General features: G+C 52.0%; 1 protein-coding gene across 1 annotated transcript; it reads left to right on the top strand.

Moving 5' to 3' along the window:
• Window positions 1–226: 226 nt before the first annotated feature.
• LOC127330573 (peroxygenase 1-like) lies at window positions 227–1,917 on the top strand. Its single transcript, XM_051356738.1, has 6 exons — window positions 227–574; window positions 653–805; window positions 947–1,032; window positions 1,147–1,241; window positions 1,330–1,455; window positions 1,584–1,917. Exons 1-6 carry the CDS (start codon window positions 400–402, stop codon window positions 1,738–1,740), a joined length of 792 nt encoding a protein of 263 aa, XP_051212698.1. The 5' UTR covers window positions 227–399; the 3' UTR covers window positions 1,741–1,917.
• Window positions 1,918–14,788: the final 12,871 nt, after the last annotated feature.

Genomic DNA, 14,788 nt, shown 5'->3' with positions numbered 1-14,788 from the left:
GGCTCTCATCGTTGTCCGTTCCGCGGCGCAAGCCCCACCCTGTGCCAAACCATAAAGTTCGACGTTTATATATATCTGGCAGGTAGTCGGGCACACAGCAGGAGATAGCTACCGCCGGACCGGCGTAGGTGAACGCGTGGTGTACGTGTACCGTCCGATGGATGACATGAACAGGCATGTATATACCAGGACACTGGACACGAGTAGTAACGGCCGTCACGCTTTAGCTCGCGATCCCCAGAGAAGGTTGTGCCTGCCACATCACGGACGAGTCAGCTCACTGATCACTTCCCCAGGTGGTATAGCTGGACGTGCACACTTCCTCCGGCTCGCTGCACCGCCCGTCCCCTTTTGCCTCGCGTCTCTCCGGCCGGCCTTATAAAAAGAGCACAACACCAGATGATCTACTCACCAGTCCCGATCGAGATCGAGGCGACAAGGAGCCTGATGGCGGAGGAGGAAGCTATCATGGCGGAGCAGGAGGAGGAGGCTATGACTTCGGTAGCGAAGGCGGCGCCGGTGACGGCCCAGCGGCCGGTCCGGGCTGACCTGGAGAAGTACATTCCAAAGCCATGTGAGTTCCAGATCCAACTTCGACAATCTCAACGTAACATGGAGGGCATATATATGACATGCATGTATATATAAGCAGACTTGGCTCGAGCTCTGGTGGCGCCAGACGTGAACCATCCTGAAGGGACCAAGGACGGGCACCAGCACAGGCAGAGGAGCGTGCTGCAGCAGCATGTGGCATTCTTCGACGAGAATGGCGACGGTGTCATCTATCCATGGGAAACATACCGAGGTAATTAACTACGCACGGCGGCGCTAACCAGTACCTGTTACGGTCAGCGAATACCTTAGTGCATCTGTGTTCACGGCCGGTCGAGTACTAAGTCTACATTTTGCCGCTCGAGCGCGGCTGTAATCTTGAACGAATTTTCAGGACTTCGGAGACTGGGGTTCAACATTATCGTGTCTTTCATTGTAGCAATCGGCATAACTCTTGGTCTGAGCTACCCAACTATGCATGTAAGTCACAAAACAGCCAACAACTTTCGATTCGAGATGCTCCATTGTATTCGACATTTTCTGAACAGTATCGCAAGTTCATTTTCATCTGATCTCTTTCGTGGCCGGCTACAGTCCTGGATACCATCTCCCCTGTTCCCGATCTACATCGACAGGATCCACAGGGCCAAGCACGGCAGCGACAGCGCAACCATTGACACCGAGGGAAGGTAACCCAAAATCCTTTCCAGGTCATGAAGTTAAATATAATCTGCTAGTTACATGGCTGTCCGACATGTTGCAACTTTGAAAACGTAGGTTCATGTCGGTGAATTTCGAGAGCATATTCAGCAAGAACGCCCGCTCGCGGCCGGACAAGCTCACCCTTCGCGAGATCTGGACGATGACCAACGACAACCGGGCGCCGTACGATCCATTTGGATGGTGAGCACCTGCGAAGGCGCTGATTTCGTTTGATAGATTGGACAACATTTGCATGCCAGTTTTTCATCTCAGGGCAAATGAGAGATGCTTACCGATTTCTAAGGGTAAATCCATGTGAACTAATTCAGGATTGCGAGCAAGGGGGAGTGGATACTGCTGTACATGCTCGCGAAAGACGACGAAGGGTACCTGCCGAGGGAGGCGATTCGCGGCTGCTTCGATGGTAGCTTGTTCGAATTCATCGCCGACCAAAGGAAGAAGAAGGCACACGCGAAGCAGCACTAGCGTGCAGAGACATCCCGGAATTTCTGTTTTCGTGCGTGTGATTGTAAGGACTAGCTACCACCTCATATATGCCTATGGACTAAGGGAGCGAATGGACTAAAAGCTCAGGGAATTAAAGACTTAAAGTTGTATGTTCTTCATAAAATTTCATCACCTGAGAAAGAAGTGTTGGAAATATATCCTAAAGACAATCATGTGACACTACCCAAAAAAAAAAACGTGCCCACCGTGTGGACCTGACTTTACCATGTGTAAAAAGGTCTGAAACTCGGTAAATATGGGCTTTGCCGAGTAAGTCGAAAAAACACACGACAAAAATTGGCAACACATGGCAAACAACCAAACACGATACAGACGAAGGAAAAGATATATCAAAGATCAATCACACGATAAATTTCGGCCAATACACACATGACAAAGAATCCGACATGACAAGCACCCGGGGCACGTGGCTGTGGTGGCCACACTTGACGAAGCCGTTAGGGTGGTATGTCTTTTCCGTGTGTCCCCAGTGGTGGAGCCACGTTAAGTTTGTGCAGTCCCCAACTAGCAGGGGCGGGGGAATCAGACAAAATGATTTACCGATGCCACGTCGGATATTGACATGCTAGATTTTCATAGGTACAACGGCTGCTCATCTAACCCTATTGATGGAGGCGACAATTCTCAAGACGGAGGTCAGCGAGATGTCTTGTTGGGTAGCGTCTTCCCCACGCGATGGCATTAATGACCAATAAAGATCCTCACGCCATTTCTAGCTGCATCCCGCTCTGTTTCCTGCCCAATGCTCTGGCTATACAACTCAACCACCGCGCGGGGATCCAAGGCCACACTCATTCCTGGCCGCGTCCCGTCTACCTTGCCTGCAACATGCCTAGCCGCATTCCAACCACCTATTGTATGTTGGGAAACCATGTCCCACTGCTAGAGCAGAACCCACCCCCACTGCCACCGGAGCAGAACCCACCACCTTCGGACGAAGACTTGTTTCAACAAGTAAAACAAAGATAAGGCTATGTGAGAGACACATGAGGAGGAGACACATTGTTCTCTCGTGCCAGCACCGGCAGACTTGAGGAAGACGGGGATGCTCTCCTCTCCTACGAGACGATGCCAGAAGAGGAACGATGGCCGAGCCCTGGTGGACGTCGACGAGGCCCTCATGGATTGAGTCATGGACATCTCACATTTTTTTCGATAAAGGAGCGTAGCCCCAGCCTCTGCATCAATAGATGGACATCTCACATGAGAGGGATCCAGTGGAGGAGGCCGCTCATCTGCTTATGGATGCCGAGCGACATAAGTTCATCGACCTCAACACCTATGGCCTCGCTGAGGCTGCCATCCATGAGGCTCAACAGATCACCCAAAACGAGAAATATCATAGGGATCATGGGATATCGAAGGCTCGATGGCGCATGGAGGTGCCACCCTCACCAGTGACCGTGATGCACCGATAGTTGGTTGAATACAGAGTGGAGCGACACGTGGCGGCGCAGGGAAGTGCCACCCACACTAGTGTCCTATGCGCCCACCCCTGAGCTAATTCAAGTGTTACTTGTTGGGGCGCAACTAGCAGAGGCTCCCCATACGTAGTACTTGGTGCCGACGTCCCCATACGCTAGACGATGTATGGGGGTGGGGTGGGAGGGGGGGGGGGGCTGAAGATGCTCTTATTGTTTCTTGTATGGACTTGATGTGAGTTCAATAAAAGGTGAAAAAAGCAACGTGCAACCGGCCAACAAGTAGGAAGCATTGCTTTTATCATCATGATGAGCCTATTAATCTCTTATCTTTCATCGCAAGTTTGGTCATTTTGTACGGTGAGTCATTCACATGTCTTCGAACTTGTATCCATTTCATAACTTTTTTGGAACTTGGTTAGGAACGTGGATGTACAATCCAGCCATCCAGATTCAAATTCTCATAGACGCGGATTTGAATTCTTTTATAAAAAATCAGGGCTTCGCCTACCGCATTCATTTCGATTTTTTTGGTTGTGAAACATTTATCGCATGCTGTCCTCATTAGTGGGGGTGATAGCCTCAGTTTGGTTTCTATGACTATGCATATAATATATGGTCTTTAACTGTGGAAATGCAATGACTATGCATGTTATTTACCCCGTGTACATAGTGACTCCATTCATGTTACACTCTTCTAAGGTAGGAACACAACGAGCTGTTTAGGGGGTGTGCGCGCAGTTGGAGGAGGTGGCCAAGGATGTATTTACCCAGAGAGCCAGAGAGAGACCTCCCCCCAGGGCCGGCCCATAAGGCGGGGCAACGGGGCGACCGCCTTGGGCCCTCGCGAGGCAGAGGCCCCGGCCCAGGTTGTAGTTCAATACAAGGATTCTTCTGTATTAGAGTATTAGGCTCAAGAAAATAGAAAAAAAATTAGAAGAGGAGAAACATGGCCTAAGCTCACCACGTAGCTAGCATAGAAGGACGAAATCAATGGATCGGTATGCGAAATCTAATCGATCAATTACTCCCAGTACGGCAGCACCCATCGTTCTCCTCTGTACTCGCGCGTTGTCGACTCATCTTCTCCCCCCAAATTCTCCAATCCCAGAAGAGAACAGCGCCGCCGTCTCTGTGCCTTTTCAATTCCGAGGTTGCCGGCTCGCCGCAACCATTAATCAAGACCAACTGTGGTATTTTGTTCCCCAATCATCTCTCCAGTCGTTCTAGACGTTGGAGACATCACCGCATCAGAGATGAGAGATGGTACGTCTCCCTCCCTCCCCTTATCCTGCCTAAATAGCACGGTTCTCGGCTTGCTCCACATCTCCAATTCTTCTCTGCCACGGTACGTTCTTGAGTTCTTCCCTGATTGGATCAAGGGGTTGATGGAGATGATGAAGATCGTGAAGATCCAAGCTGCAGTGGTGATGGATGACCTTTTGCAAGTTCCCCCTCCAGATCCTCATAGAGATGATATTTCGCAGTTTTCTGGTTTCTTCGTGTGTCCATTCCATGATTCGGCCGCACAATGTGAAAGTACCTGAAGCGGTTCCACCATCGGGTCATACGCATACATGTAAAATGTATCCATGAACTTCAGTATATTTGATATAATATTTTATGATATATGCATGATATGTGAGGTTCCCTAGTTGTTTTATACTGTTTTATTGAGATTTGCAACAAAGTTTCCTGTCATTATTTTTTGACGTTGCAATACATGAAAACCCTATTTTGCATATTTTTGAGTCTCAAGGATCTTACAAACATGAAAATGAGCTGGAATTTTTGGAGCGTTATTTTTTGGGGTTTATCAAAATGATAACAAAGTGGACTAGGAGGCCCGTGGGCCTCAAGAGAGGGACTAGAAAGCGGCCACCCGAGCCCGTGCCATGAGGCCAACCTCGAGACTCGAGCACTCTCTGTTTCGGTTTTGATACCAACCGATTAGTTTTTCCCTAAAAACACACACACACACACACATATGATAATGATACCATCTGCAGTTTCACAAAGAGGCGTCCGTCAACACATAAAAACATGAAATAGAGAAGTCCTGCAAAGATTGAGAGGGGAAACATCACCAGAGTCGCTCTCAGTTGGTACTCTGCCTCCATGACTATGGTTACCACCATGATAAAGAGGTAGTAGTCCACCCTTGGACTATGGGTTTGTGGAAGTAGCTTGTATCATTTCTCACTAGGATCTTCACTAATTAGTATCACTTGAGCTTCCTATCATGATTGTGATCATATATGTAATGTTTTGATAGTGGATCTTTTGTTATAAGATGCGTTATGAGATGCAATGGATTATTTTGTGGTTGATGAATTAATAGATGCATATCTTATCCTATTTATGTATGTTATGTTCTGATCAAACTTGTATACATGAACATGTGTGGGATATGTGTGTGCCATTTGGAGTAACTTGGTATTATGCATGTGGTTCTGACAATAATTTGTATGCTAGTAAGGTTTTTTATCGTTTCATTGGTTACCTTAGTAGGGATTAAAAATTATGTATGATATTGTCATCAAGTGAAAATCTATGTGGTCTTATTTTCTCAAGATAGTATCAGTAAATCCACTTCATGTCAAAATACTTAAGGAAATAATCTATTTAGTCTTAAAATTGGTTCGAGAGGATCTCTTCCCAAGGGAGTATTAATCAGATGTGTTGCATCATTTCTATGCTAGGATGTGATGTCCATATAAATGGCTATCAACTACATAATATTACTTTCTACCACATGTTCCTTTATGCTATATTCATTTCACCATGTTTAAAAGAGAGATATAAAGCGAACCCATGAACCCTGGTCCATTTTAAACTATAGGAAATACCTATCTATATCTACTTTGCTTGCAATTTTAGTCTCATTAATTTAGTGCTTTGAAAATAAAAAAAATACTTTTCCTACTTTAATTTCTTTAATTATTTAAGTTTTGTATTACTTACACCTTGTTGTGCCTGGAAAACACTTCAGTGAAGTTGTGGACACAAAACTATTGCCATTACTTGTTAGGTTGATTGAAGAGGATGGAAGGAAAAACTAAACTTTTTTCCGAAGAGTTTGGCGTAAACCCTCGATACAGGGATCATGCGGCTCGGCTCAGTGGAACCATCTAGGTACCGTCCAGGGAGGATGTGGCTCGGCCTGGTGGTACCAGTCAAGTATCATCTAGGGAGCATGCGGCTCGGCCCGGTGGTACCAGCCAGGTACCGTTCGGCCACAGAAGGCATCAACGGGGGAGTGGACCAGGGACCGGTAGTAGCTCAGCACCCGGGGAGGAAGTACCGCCCGGGCCTAGAAAAAGCTTCTCCCCATTTTTTATTTTGAATAAACATCGCAAATAGCACATATGAGAAACACGGTAATTTGAGATTGGACCGATTTAGATGAAACCACGTTTTGCACGAATTTACAGGTGAAACCTCTCAACATGAAGAACCGGGAAAACTCCAAAATAAAAAACGCAACCAGTTTTGCATGTGAAATCCGTTTTCGACGAGCTAGAGCTTGTCAGGAGAATGAACACAAGCTCTACAACATCAGATGGATAAGAACCAAGAATAACCAAGAAAGTTTATGCAAAGCATGCAAGGGATTGAGATTTATTCGAATGATACGATCAAGTTAATCATTCGAGAACCCTCTTAATAGTATGTCCAACTATCCTATAAAGCGGTCTCCCAACAATGCCACGAGACTGGTAAGAAAGAAACCGTATAAAAAACAAACCTTAACCTTGATCTTTTCACTTAAACTAGATGATGAATATCTTGACATTTCAAGATATAATTCCTTTCTTGATTGTGCTTGCTTGATGAATTCTAGCAGATTGCTCTCCCATAATCATCATGGGAGAGATTCTTCTTCGGCATATCTTCATGTATTCATGATCACCATTTGAATGGCCAGCTCCGTCTTCATATATCTTATTCAATGAACATTATTTCTTCTTTATTCATATTGTTGATGTCTTGAAGATGCACAAGAAAGTTCACTTCGTCTTCTTCTTTAATACATACTCGACATTGGCTCAACACTTGTCATAACCAAACTTTGGATCACTCCTTGATCATCTTGGTTTGATAATCTTGATTATCACTTCCTCTTCAACTTTCAACAATGAAACCAACATATGGTTCAATGATAATATATGGACAAAGCCTACAAACATAACTCAATACACACAACATTAGTCCATAGGAATTTCTACCAATTATCAAAACCACACATGGGTCTCCATGCGCTTTCAAATGCCCTATGCTAGTCAGCTGGTAGAGGATGAAAATCTCAAGCCTACGACGTTAAATTTTCTGTTTCTATCAATGCTTTGTGTAGTCACCCTCTTTCTTGTATTGGTGTTGTTTTTCTCTCTTGTGCTTCATTTTAAGATGGTGTCCCAACATGTTTTTACTCGTACTCATGGCCACGAGGAGCATCATTAATTTGGAGCTGAGCTATTTAAGCCTTGTAAATTAATTTAAAGCTAGGAAATTAAAACCTTATGTCTACAAAGATTCGTGCATACTTTGGCCGTTTCAAACAAGCTTTCCATTGAAAATGCATTTCTAGTGGCACCGTGGCCTCCCGGTCATGGATTGATCATTCACTAGCTAGTGATTCGTGCTAGGCTTCTCACCAAATATGACGTGTTTCACAATGACATGACATATCGTTGATATCTATGTGAAACTGTAATAAAATTTGTAGGATTTTCTGTATGAACCAAGATAAACTATAATTTAACTAAAAACAATTAAAATGATCCAAATTGTGCTGGATCTGTCATGCCTTGTTTACTTGTCTAGGTTTTCATCCCAAGAGGTCCAGGAATGGTAGGGGATTTGGTGTTCACCAAATTTCCTCAAATATTTTTCTAAAAAAATACACTAGTTTGAACATGATTATCTAAACTAGGAAAAAAAAGGAGGATTTGCATGGCTATCTCGGGATTATCCCATCTAAACCCGGTGAAGTAATCGGAGTATTGGAGATTTTTCAGGATTAGACTCTAGAAGTAAACAAGGAATGAAGGATATTTCTGAAATAACAAAAAATTAATTACCGTTCGCTTGTGACGGTAAAGCACACGTCCGTTGGAAATCCCAAGAGGAAGGTATGATGCGTACAGCAGCGAGTTTTCCCTCAGTAAGAAACCAAGGTTATCAAACCAGTAGGAGATGAAGATCACATGAAGGTTTACTTTTTTTTGTAAAAATAATACTTTTATCGATTAAGACTTTTAAATATCCATAGTGAGCAACTAGATCTTAATGATCTTTGTCGCTAAAAAATCCTTCCAATTCACCATCTCAATGAGGTGATAATGTCTTTGATGAAATCATGGTGTGTCTTTCAAATATCAAGAAATCTCTAAATTTTCAATTCTACACGTTGAATAATGAATATCACAAAGTTATCTCGCATATACTAAGATTACTGATAAATCTCTATAATAAAAATATAAAATCATTATTATTTACATTGAACCTAGAACATGAGTCTATGTTTTCAGTTCGAAATCGACTTTACACAATATTGTCGGGGGGAAGACCCCGGATAGGGCAATGGACGCGGAGCAGCCGGCTGGCCACTGGCCGGCTCGCGGCAAAGGCCGGCTGAGGAGCAGCCGGCTGGCGCCGTGGCCGGCTGGTCTGGAAGCCGGCTGGCTCTAGGTCCTAGTCGGCCTGGCTACGGCCACCAATGCTGTAGTTGGGCCGGCTTCTACAAGCCATATCCGACTGGGGTTTGTACCTCAGACCGACTCGAGGCTGGCGAGTCTTGCACGGGAAGGAACCGGGTAGGTGATCCGGGTTCCCAAAGTCCACGCTGACTCCATCTTCCGTGAAACGCGGGGCACTGTGGAGCAATAGTGCCTCGCGCCGGACAGGCCGTCAGGGCTTACGACGATCCGTACAGGCTACAGTGGCTGACGGCGACAGGGACACCTCCTCCATACCGCTGACCGTGGCAGCCGGATGGGACAGGCCACGATGCCTCAACCACTCCTGACGTCACCGCCTCGGGAAGGAGCGGAAGCCGGAGCCGGCCCAGCCGGCCCGTAAAACTATAGGGTCTTATATGTAAAGTGCCGGTGCCTATATAAACCGCACTGCCCCCTCTCGTGCAGGGGATCGATCATTTTATTGCTTTCACCTACCTACAGAGCTGCCCTGTGAGAGAGACCATAGTCTTCCTTAGCCTCTCAGGAGCAGCCGGACACAGCTCTAGGAGCACCATTGTACTGTGTGATCATCATATACACTCATAGCAGGAGTAGAGGTTTTACCTCCATCGGAGGGCCTCGAACCTGGGTACGTCGCCGTGTCGCTCGTGCCCATACCCGCATCCGGATACCGCCGTGAGATCTCTCAGGAACCACTTCGATTAGCCACCCTATGGCATATGCCGTGACGATACCACGACATTTGGCGCCCACCGTGGGGCCTTCAGCATCCTCGGCCGGTGTCTTCATCCGGACGGGCCTCACCACCACCACCGGCGAGCGAGTCGCTTCAGGCTTGATCTGGAGATTCGGCTCCCTCGACTGCGTCGGCCGACAACGCTGGCTGCTTCGCTGACCGGCCCTTCCCAGCCGGCGGCAGCGTCATCTCCTTCGGCGGCTTCGACGTCTACGTCGCCACCGTCGCACCGCCGCGCTACCCGCGGCAGGTGCTGCGCTGCGCTAGCCCTCCTCCGCGAGCCGGCAGCAGCGCTCCCGCCAGCCCCGCCGTCGTGCAAGTCATGATGGCTGGCGACGAGCTCCCCACCAAGAACCCGCGCATGCGCGGCCCCGACCTGGAGCGCAACATCGACCCCAACGCCTCCGGCTCGGGCCCAAAAGCGCCACCACCGCCGTCCCGGCTGGATGCAGTCCGGGCAAAGCTGAGCACCCCGCTCACGCCTGGCGGAGACCCCACCGCCGTCGAGGCGGACTTGGAGGCGCACCGTCAGCTCCTCCTCAAGCAAACCGAAGAACTGGCTGCTGCTAAGCGCCAGATGGAGATCACCCAGCGCGAGTACAACCGCGCCCACGGCCTCACTCCAGGCGGCGACGAGCCAAGCCGAGCCGGCCACATCCGCCGCAGGGGCCGCGACCTCGGCGCTGAGATCGCCCGCGACGGCGCTCCTTCGCCGGCTCCGTCCGCGGAGCTCCCCGTCTACAACACCCCCGACAAGAACATGCGTGCGGCAGAAGCCGCCGCAGAAGAGCTGAACCGCCTTCAGGGCGAAGAGTTACGCCGCCAGACCAGGCGGGTGACTGAGCTGCTCAACGCAGCCAACAGGCAGATCGCCGACCCCAGGTATGTCGATGCCCCCAGGGCCTCTCACGCTCGTGGAGCTGCAGGCAACGATAGGGAAGGCGCCAGGGACACGGCCGAGTCCTCCTCCCCAGCACCAAGCCGGCGCCATGACTCCCGGGCCACGCACAGCTCGGGCCGGCCAAGCCACCAGCCGAGCGGCCGCAGCCGCAGCCGGCCCCCTCCGAGCCGGAACCAGGAGCAAGACTCCGGGCCCCGCCGTCATCACCGGCCGGCTCCAGAAGCAAGCGGCGCGCGCCAGCCGGCACATTCCCGGCTGGGCCCGCGCATCGAGCCCGCCGACGCCCGAGACCGCCTCGACCGGCTGGTTCAATCCCGCATCGCGGAAGAAGAGGGGCCAGCCGGCCCAAAGTGCTTCGGACCGCGGATCCTCAACGAGCCCATGGTCGAGGGTTTCCAGCTCCCGCGCGACACCCCCAAGTACGACGGCACCACCAAGCCGGAGGACTGGCTGCTGGACTACTCCACGGCAGTCGGCATCGCCAAGGGCAACAAGCGCTGGGCCGTGCGCTACTCCCCCCTCATGCTACTCGGCTCCGCCCGCACGTGGCTCAACAACCTGCCAGCCGGCAGCATAAACGGCTGGCTGGACTTCGAAGCCGCCTTCATCAGCAACTTCACTGGCACTTATCGCCGGCCGGGTCGCCCTCAACAGCTTGAGATGTGCAAGCAGGGCCCCGACGAGACGGATCGCGCATACCTGACGCGCTGGTGCGAGATGCGCAACTCTTGTGAGGGCGTGCACGAGATGCAAGCCATCAGCTTCTTCATGGGAGGCTGCCGACCCAACACCATGCTGTGGCACAAGCTACGCCGCAGCGAGCCCAAGACGATGGCCGCCTTGATGGTCATCGCAGACAAGTACGCGCTGGCAGAGGAAGCCGGCAAGGCGCCGGCTGATGTTTCACCGGCCCCAGCAAAACGGGACAACAACAAGCCGGCCGAGGGCGCCTCGCACGGCAGCCGGCGGGACAACTACCGCGGCAAGCGTCACAACGACCAGCCGGACCGCCGGTACGGCTCCGCCCACGTGGCCGCCGTGGCAGGCAACGCGGCAGGCGGAAGCCGCCGCCAGAAGCAAGACCGGCAGTGGAAGCCGAAGTACACCTTCGAGCAGATGCTCGACTCGCCGTGCAAGTATCACAGCGGCAAGAACCCCTCCAACCACACCACCCGCGACTGCCACTTCATGAAGCGGCTGACAAGCGGTGAACCCCTCCCGCCTCCACCCCCGCCTCCACCAGCCGGCGGGCCGGGTGGCCAAGCCGGCGCGGAGAACGTCAACCTCGAGCACCACGAGGCTAACCAAGTGCACCATGCCGGCCGGTATCTGGCCGAAGACGCCACCTACATCATCTTCACCTCCGAGCCCGAGGACAGGACGAGCCAAGAGCGCCGTTCCCTCGAGGTCAACGCGGTCATACCGCCGGTTCCCCAGTACCTAAACTGGTCAGAGCAGGCCATCACTTTTGATCGCCGCGACACACCGGCTGTCCTGCCGAAGCCGGGCAGCTACGCCATGGTCCTCGACCCCACCATCGGCACAACCCGGCGCAGCGTGCGTTTCTCGCGCGTCCTCATCGACGGCGGCAGCAGCATCAACATCCTCTACCGCGACACCGCCCGCAAGCTGGGCATCCAGAGGCCGAGTTGCGCCCACCCCCACCGTCTTCCATGGCATCGTGCCAGGCCATTGCTGCCAGCCGATCGGCCGGATCACGCTGGAGGTGATGTTCGGGAAGCCGGACCACTTCCGCACTGAGAGAATCGAGTTCGAGGTGGTGGACCTCGTGAGTCCCTACCACGCGCTCCTGGGCAGGCCGGCCCTGACCAAGTTCATGGCGGTGCCCCACTACGGGTACCTGAAGATGAAGCTGCCTGGCCCCAAGGGGGTCATTACCGTAGCCGGCGACTATCGCCGCTCCATGGACTGCGCCATGCAGAGCTCCAAGATGGCCCAGACGCTGGTCATCGCCACCGAGAAGCAGCTCATCCACGACGCCGTCGCCCTCGCCAAAGCCGCGCAGACAGACATGCCGGCTGCGGGCAACCCGGCTGGGACGACTCACTTCCAGCCGGCCGACAACACCAAGAAGATCCTGCTGGACCCGGCGCAGCCGGACAAGTTCGTCACCATCGGTGCCGGCTTAAACAAGAAATAGGAAAGCGAGCTCACCAGCTTCCTCCGTGAGAATCGGGACATCTTCGCGTGGACTCCAAGAGACATGCCGGGTGTGCCGAGGGAGTTGGCTGAGCACCACCTCCACGTCCGGCCTGAGGCCAAGCCGGTGAAGCAGCCTCTCAGGCGCTTCGCCGAAGAACGAAGGAAGGCCATCGGTGAAGAAATCGCCCGGCTCCTAGCTGCCGGCTTCATCATGGAAGTGCTGCACCCGGACTGGTTGGCGAACCCGGTCCTGGTTTTGAAGAAGAACGGCTCCTGGCGCATGTGTATCGACTACACCAGCCTGAACAAGGCGTGCCCAAAGGATCCCTTCCCCCTGCCGCGCATAGATCAAGTCATAGACTCGACTGCCGGCTGTGAACTGTTGTCTTTCTTAGACGCCTATTCAGGCTACCACCAGATTCCTTTGAATCCGGCTGATCAAATAAAGACTTCGTTCATTACCCCGTACGGGGCTTATTGCTACACGACTATGCCGTTCGGCTTGAAAAATGCAGGCGCCACCTACCAAAGGTGCATGCAAAAATGCTTGCAGGATCAAATCGGCAGAAACGTTCACGCATATGTGGATGATGTCGTTGTAAAGACCAAGGAGACGACTACCCTCCTTGATGACCTAAGAGAAACCTTCACCAATCTGAGAAGATTCCGGATGAAGCTCAACCCGGCCAAGTGCACATTCGGCGTGCCGTCTGGCCAGCTCCTTGGCTACCTCGTCTCTCAGCGAGGGATCGAAGCCAACCCGGACAAGATCAGCGCCATAGAGAAGATGGAACTGCCGCAGTGCCTCAAGGACGTCCAGAAGTTTGCTGGCTGCCTGGCCTCCTTGAGCCGCTTCGTCAGCCGGCTGGGGGAGAAGGCACTGCCCCTGTATCAACTAATGAGAAAGGCGGACAAGTTCGTCTGGTCACCGCAGGCGGATGAGGCTTTCCGTGACTTAAAGCGTGTGCTCTCAACCGCGCCAATCCTTGCAACGCCGGGTTCAATGGAGCCGATGCTGTTGTACATCGCAGCCACCAATCGAGTGGTTAGCGTTGTCCTGGTGGTGGAGCGCAGAGAAGCCGGCGACAGGGAGCAGCTGGTTCAGCGCCCAGTCTATTACCTTAGCGAAGTGCTCTCCCAGTCGAAGCAAAATTACCCCCACTACCAGAAGGTCACCTACGGCGTCTACATGGCGGCCAAGAAGCTCAAGCACTACTTCCAAGAGCACCCCATCAGGGTGGTTGCCACAGCACCCTTGGCGGAAATCATCGGCAGCAAGGACGCCAACGGCCGGGTTGCCAAGTGGGCCCTGGAGCTAGCCGCCCACACCATCCTCTACGAGCCACGCACAGCCATCAAGTCGCAGATCCTCGCGGACTTCTTCGTCGACTGGGCTGAGATGCAGTACCTGCCGCCTGTGCCGGATTCCACACCTTTGGAAGATGCACTTCGACGGCTCGAAGATGCGCAACGGCTTGGGTGCCGGCATCGTCATCACTTGTCGCACGGGGGCGCGGCTGGACTACGTCCCCGCAGATCCACTTCGCCGCCTCCAACAATGTGGCGGAGTACGAAGCGCTCATTCATGGGCTGAAGCTGGCCAAGGAGATTGGCGTGCGTCGCATACTCTGCTTCGGCGACTCCGACTTGGTCATACAGCAAGCATCTGGCGACTGGGACGCGAAGGACGCCAACATGGCCTCGTACCGCTTCCATGTCCAGCAGCTATCCGGCTTCTTCGACGGCTGCGAATTCCACCATGTGCCACGAGCAAATAACGAAGCGGCTGATGCCTTATCCAAGATTGGCTCAACCCGGCAAGCCATTCCGCCGGGTGTCGCCTTGGCGGTTCTCAAGAAGCCGTCCATCATACCGTCACCGGACTCGGATTCAATATTCGTGCCGGCTGACCCGGGGGCTGCTCAGCCGAACCCGGGGGCTTCATCGCCCAAGTCGGGGGCTAACAAGCCAAACCCGCCGGCTAGCAAGCCGAACCCGGGGACTTCTCAGTCCAACCCGGGGGCTACAACGCCAAACTCGGGGGATAGCAACCCGAACCCGCAGACTAGCAACCCGAACCCGG

This window comes from Lolium perenne, chromosome 2 (assembly GCF_019359855.2).
Source record: "Lolium perenne isolate Kyuss_39 chromosome 2, Kyuss_2.0, whole genome shotgun sequence".
Lineage (NCBI taxonomy): Eukaryota > Viridiplantae > Streptophyta > Magnoliopsida > Poales > Poaceae > Lolium > Lolium perenne.
The sequence above is the reverse complement of the archived record's forward strand: the minus strand, read 5'-3'. Positions and strand labels throughout refer to the sequence as shown.

Bases quoted from the DNA above. Each gene is read 5' to 3' on its own strand.
- LOC127330573 (XM_051356738.1), top strand. From the start codon at position 400: ATGATCTACTCACCAGTCCCGATCGAGATCGAGGCGACAAGGAGCCTG. The intron at 806-946 runs GTAATTAACTAC...ACGAATTTTCAG, and splicing joins TCCATGGGAAACATACCGAG to GACTTCGGAGACTGGGGTTC. The intron at 1,456-1,583 runs GTGAGCACCTGC...GAACTAATTCAG, and splicing joins CCGTACGATCCATTTGGATG to GATTGCGAGCAAGGGGGAGT.